The 3,073-nt window shown below is 46.5% G+C and overlaps 1 protein-coding gene across 1 annotated transcript in view; it reads right to left on the bottom strand.

Annotated features, from left to right (window-relative positions):
* The window catches only part of TACC2 (transforming acidic coiled-coil containing protein 2), a 166,333-nt gene that overhangs the window by 33,745 nt on the left and 129,515 nt on the right, over nucleotides 1-3,073 (bottom strand). The window contains exon 8 of the mRNA XM_019642916.1: nucleotides 448-568. Coding sequence (XP_019498461.1) covers nucleotides 448-568 — 121 coding nt within the window. The remainder of the gene's footprint in view (nucleotides 1-447; nucleotides 569-3,073) is intronic.

Below are 3,073 nucleotides of genomic sequence, written 5' to 3'. Positions count from 1 at the left end.
AGGAGCTGGTAAGAAGGAGACAGGAGCTCGTGTGCAGAGTCCAAGCCCCATTTCTTCAGGGGATGCATTTCCTCTCTCTCTCCACTCTGATCTGGGTTACATACGCCAGCGCTCTTGACACATATTCTTTTATTCCCCTCTACATATTCACTTATCTCAACAGACTTCCTCAACTTGATATTCATGTACATTCTTAGCAAATTAACTGGTCAGAATGGACTGGCACTATTGTTATAGATTTCTCTAGAAATGTCCAACTGACACTTTTCCTGAACATCTATCTCCCTATTCTTGGGACATATGCTGATCTCCCCCCAAGGTGATGGGATCAAAACAGTGTCTTGCAAACACTGAGGGGCCCTCCATGTAGGAGGCGAGAAGAGGGTGTTGGAACGTGCCCATGGTAAGCAGGAAGGAAAGCTCGGTGGACTAGCGCGGCAATAAAACCACATCACCCTTCACTCCCGGGTGCGCAATAAAATCATAAATATCAAGGCAACAGTATACCTGAGAAGGTGGATCAGAGAGAGGAGACCGTTTTGGCGACTTTTTCACCCTAAATGTGTCACTGGAAACAAAATGGAAAATGTAAACACAACAGAGATACAGAACACTCCAGAGCATACAGAGCAGACTGAAGCTACCGCTTCTGCTGAGTTTCTGCCTGGACCACCCGCCCGTCTACACCACGCCAACATCAACCGGAAGACGTCCACACCGACAGTTCATTCTAGCTCTAACAGATATTATTGTTGCCCCCACGGGAAAGATTCATCAAGCTGGAAATCTTTACAGAGATGCCATTTTGGAGAGCTGACCCAGAAAAAATGAAGCTAAATTTAACCAGCTGTTCTTCTTTTACTGATTTTAAAAAGCAAATTCTGGGTGAGCAGATTAATGCAGCGATTCATCCAGGAATTGAACCAACCCAGGTGGAGAGAAGGGACCGGAGTTCGTGATACCAATTCACAGGATCCAATTTACAGACAGGCAAGCTGACACACCATGGAATACACAGCTCTCAGAGCTGTGCAAACACAGGAACGTTCTGGGTCTCGAACAGAAGTGGAAGGTTCCTTTCTATTCACAGGCACGCGGAGCTTCACGGATTCCTAACCTCTGAGCTTCTAGGTGAGATGATTTTTTTTTTTCTAAGTTTGGTAAAGAATACACGTAACATAAAATTTACCATCTTAAACATTTTTCAGTGTACAGTTCAGTAGTGTTAAGTATATTCACACTGCTGACACCCAATCTCCAGAACTCTTTTCAGGGATAAGATGATTTTTTAAGTCTTTCCCTAACCATGATTAACAGGCAAGATTCACATCTCTTTTCGCCCTTTCTTCCTCCTTCATATAAGTAATTGGGGGCTGTGAGGACGTGAGGCCAAGCAAACATCAGATCAGGCTCCCGAAGGGGGTCAGAAGGGAAGGACTTTCAGCATAGACGGCTCCATTAGTCCCTTGGGAGATCAGGGGTCATTTCCATGGTCAGAATGGAGGCTGCCCCACCTACAGCATGGCCCCTGCCTCCGGGACTCAGGCCCCTGTGTGGTATGGTCCTGCCCCCAGCAAAACAAGGGGGAGTCCCTTACCTGAGATCCCGCCCCCCTCCCCTGCTCTACACATGAACTGGATGGACAGAGCAATTTGGCACTCAAGTTCCTTCCTTGTGTTCTCTCAAATGCTCCAACAATGGCATTCAGTCATGAAAAAAATACTATAAATGGTTATTTACAGCACTTATGACATTTGCCATATGAACAGTGCAATCACAGCTTGAAGCATATATTTATTCATGCATATAAATATATTAACTGTATATTTTTAAAGTTGCTAAATGGCTCTAAAATACTAAAGAAATCCCTTGGGCAGAAGAGAGCCTGAGAGACTCAGCCCTCTCCTGGGGCTGCTGGATGCCTGGGACCAGGCCAGCTTCCCTTTAAGAACGGGGAGGCAGTGAAAGTGCTTGTCCTTGGGCCCCTGGGAGCTGCCCAAATGATCCCTCCTGGCCAGGGAAGCGAAGCAGTAGAGGTACAGAGGTGGTCTACACTGTTCCCACCAACATCCAGCAGGGTGTTCCACAGAGGACATGCGGATACACAGCCTGGTCCTGGGTGACCAAGGACGCAGGCCCAGGGCAGCCTGGTGAGAGCTCGCACAGCCGTGTGCTCCAACTCTGAGCCAACCCTGCATTTCAGGAGGCTCCTGCAGGTCTCAATGTAGAACAGCCCAGACACTTCTGCTTCACATGTTAGAAGAACAAGTGACAGCAGTCACTGCCTGTGGTGGGACTGGATGGTTATTTTCATGGGAAGCCACAGTATTTTGAAAGCAATCGCCCACTAGTTCAATTTAAAATGAAAGAATGGAATGAGAGTTAAAAACAACAACAACAATGTATGGGTTTCAGATGAAGACATCCAATATGTGATGGGGAAAGAAAAGTTCCATTCCTGACAAGCAGGCAGATGTTGGATAATCACGTTTTCACAGCCAAGCAGTTTCACTTAACACTAATCACTATGAAACAGGAAAATAACCTCTGCTACTGGGAAGCCCCATGCCCCATCACTCCCAGGCCCCGCCACGGAAATATGAAGCAGCAGCCATGGAGAGAAAAGAAAAAGAGCTTGGAAGCAAAAACAAAAGGCGGGGAAAAAAAGCACATTTAGCAGAAGAGGCAGATTCCATTAAATTTACTTACAACAGAGAACATACAGACATCACATCTTCAACCATCCTAAGACAAGAAGACAAAGAAAAAGAGAGACAGACAGAAGGAACTGACAAAAAAGATAAATCTGCAGACAACCAGTTATTAATGGGTTAGGATCCAACAGCCATTCACTGTAGGTTGTGCTTGGGAGGGTGGAAAATACCCCAGCTTTCTGGAGAGGGGCTGAGGGAGAAAGCCTTCCTCTCTTGGTTGCGATTATCCCATAAAGCGTTGGTGCCCAAAGAGCTTTTTCACCCAGTGTAGGATTCTAAGCCACCTGCCCTAGAGGTGAGGTTGCAGGATGGACTGGCTTCCCCGACCTGTTAGCTCTGAGGATAGAACAGAATACAGC

The sequence above is a fragment of the Hipposideros armiger genome, unplaced genomic scaffold (assembly GCF_001890085.2).
Source record: "Hipposideros armiger isolate ML-2016 unplaced genomic scaffold, ASM189008v1 scaffold_74, whole genome shotgun sequence".
Classification (NCBI taxonomy): Eukaryota; Metazoa; Chordata; class Mammalia; order Chiroptera; family Hipposideridae; genus Hipposideros; species Hipposideros armiger.
This window is presented reverse-complemented; position numbering and strand designations above follow the sequence as displayed.